Raw genomic sequence first — 2,425 nt, forward strand, 5'->3', positions numbered from 1 at the left:
GTGCGCGCGCCGCATTGCGGGCCCGCAGCGCACGTGCGTCAGCGCGTGGGGGGCGGGAAATGGGGGGGGGCGGACCGGCCGTGTGGCGCGCGACGAAGCGCGTGACATTTGCGGGGAGCGGCGGGATGGGGGGGGGGGGCGTGAGTTCAGCGCCGTGACGGAGCGTCAATCCCGGGTGGGGTGGAATCACAGCCCCCCCGCACCGCCCGCACCGGCCCCGATCCGCTCCCGTTGTCACCGCGCTGCGGGACCCCCGCAACGCATCGCCGGGGGTTGGGGGGGCGGTGCCGGCAACACCCGCCCCGCCCCCATCCCATCCCCCCCCCCCGCACCCACCCACATCGGGAGGGCGAAGGTTTCGACCCCCCCCCCCCCCCCCCATCCGGCTCGCTGCTGCTCCCAAAGGTCGCCGCCAGGACGGCTGCGGTGGGGCGGTTGGGGGCACAGACTTGAGCTGCGATCACACCCCGCCTCTGCCCCCCCCCCCATCAGATAAGATCTGCGATCAGATCAGCGATGCGGTGCTGGACGCCCACCTGCGGGCAGGACCCCGACGCCCAAAGTGGCCTGTGGTGAGTGGGTGGTGCAGGGCAATGCAGGAGCAATATAGGAGCAATATAAGAGCAATGCAGGAGCTCTGCCTGCAGCTCAACCCCCCCAACACACAGTAACAACCTTCCTTTCCCCCCATCTCCGTTACAGAAACGGTTGCAAAGACGGGGATGATTCTGCTGGCGGGTGAGATCACGTCCCGAGCTGCTGTTGATTACCAGAAGGTGGTGAGGGACACCATCCGCCACATCGGATACGACGACTCCTCCAAAGGTGCACAGCGGGGACACAAACCCCCCCCAGATCAACCCTTAAAGCAGCACAGAACCCCCACCCAACCCCATCTGTCAGCAGCACATTGACCCCCCCATCCCCTATATCAGCCCTTGGAGCACCCGCTGACCTCCCACAACCCTTGGAGCAGCTCAACCCCTCCCCCACACCCAATTTGAGCAGCCCCCCTGACCCCTCCCCCAACCCCCTTATAGCCTTTGCAATAATTGAGCCAGCATATTGATTCCCCAGCCCCTCTATGAGCAGCCCACGAACCCCCCCCCTCCCTCAGTTCAACCCTTTAAGCTGAACAACCCCCCCAAAATCCCTCCTTTGAGCAGTATACTGTCCCCTTAACCCCTCTTTGAGCTGAACAGACCCACCCCCACTTTGAGCAGCCCACTGACCCCCCTGTCCCCCATATCAGCCTTTTGAGCAGCACAGACCCCCCATCCCCACTTTGAGCAGCCTCTTGACCCCCCCATCCCCAAATAAGCTCTTCAACCAGCCTATTGACCCCCTTATCTCCCATATCAACCCTTTGAGCAGCCCACTGTCCCCCCAACCCCCATATCAACTCTTTGATCAGCACAGACCCCCCCATCCCCACTTTGAGCAGCCCTCTGACCCCCCCTTTATTACCCCCCAGGCTTTGACTACAAGACCTGCAACGTGCTGGTGGCCCTGGAGCAGCAATCCCCAGACATTGCTCAGGGTGTTCACCTGGACCGCAGCGAGGAGGACATCGGTGCCGGCGATCAGGTGTGTTTGGTGGCGCGGTGCCGGCGCGGTGTCGGTGATGCCAAGCTCTGGAACTGCCCCTTTATCACGGCAGGGGCTGATGTTTGGTTACGCCACGGATGAGACGGAGGAGTGCATGCCGCTCACCATCGTGCTGGCACACAAACTCAACGCCAAGCTGGCCGAGCTGCGCCGCAATGGAACCCTGCCCTGGCTGCGTCCTGACTCCAAGACGCAGGTGGGTGATGGCTGGGTCCCTTGAGATGATGTTGGGGACCTCAGTGGCACCCATTAAGTCCCTTGGTGGCATTTTGGGGCCCTTAATGGCACCCTGAGTCCCTCAGTGGCATCCATTGGGTCCCTCAGTGGCACTTTAGGGCCCTTAATGGCACCCTGAGTCCCTCAGTGGCACCCATTGGGTCCCTCAGTGGCACTTTGGGGCACTTAATGGCATCCTGAGTCCCTTGGTGGCACCCATTGGGTCCCTTGGTGGCACTGCTGGATCTTTGGCATCACTGCTGGGTCCCTCAGTGGCACTTTGGGGCCCTTAATGGCGTTGTGAGTCCCTCATTGGCATCCATTGGGTTCCCCATGTCACCGTTGGGCCTTTGGGGTCACTTCTGGGTCCCTTGATCACGTTGTTGTGTCCCTTGGTGACATTGCTGGGTGCCTCAGTGTCCCTCAGTGTCACAATTGGGTCCCTCAATGTCCCCATTGGGTCCCTCACTGCCTCTATTGGTCCCTCAATGTCACTGCTTGGTGCCATTGTTGGGTTTTTGGTGTCACTTCTGAGTTCCTTGGTCATATTGTTGGGGCCCTCAGTGATGTTGGGTCCCTTGGGGTCCCTCAGTGTCCCCAT

At 61.7% G+C, this 2,425-nt stretch overlaps 1 protein-coding gene across 1 annotated transcript in view; it reads left to right on the plus strand.

Annotated features, from left to right (window-relative positions):
- Positions 1–2,425, plus strand: part of MAT2A (methionine adenosyltransferase 2A) — a 9,002-nt gene that overhangs the window by 443 nt on the left and 6,134 nt on the right. The window contains 5 exon segments of the mRNA XM_015882862.2: positions 493–542; positions 545–572; positions 703–825; positions 1,475–1,587; positions 1,661–1,804. Coding sequence (XP_015738348.1) covers positions 493–542; positions 545–572; positions 703–825; positions 1,475–1,587; positions 1,661–1,804 — 458 coding nt within the window.

This window comes from Coturnix japonica, chromosome 22 (assembly GCF_001577835.2).
Source record: "Coturnix japonica isolate 7356 chromosome 22, Coturnix japonica 2.1, whole genome shotgun sequence".
Lineage (NCBI taxonomy): Eukaryota > Metazoa > Chordata > Aves > Galliformes > Phasianidae > Coturnix > Coturnix japonica.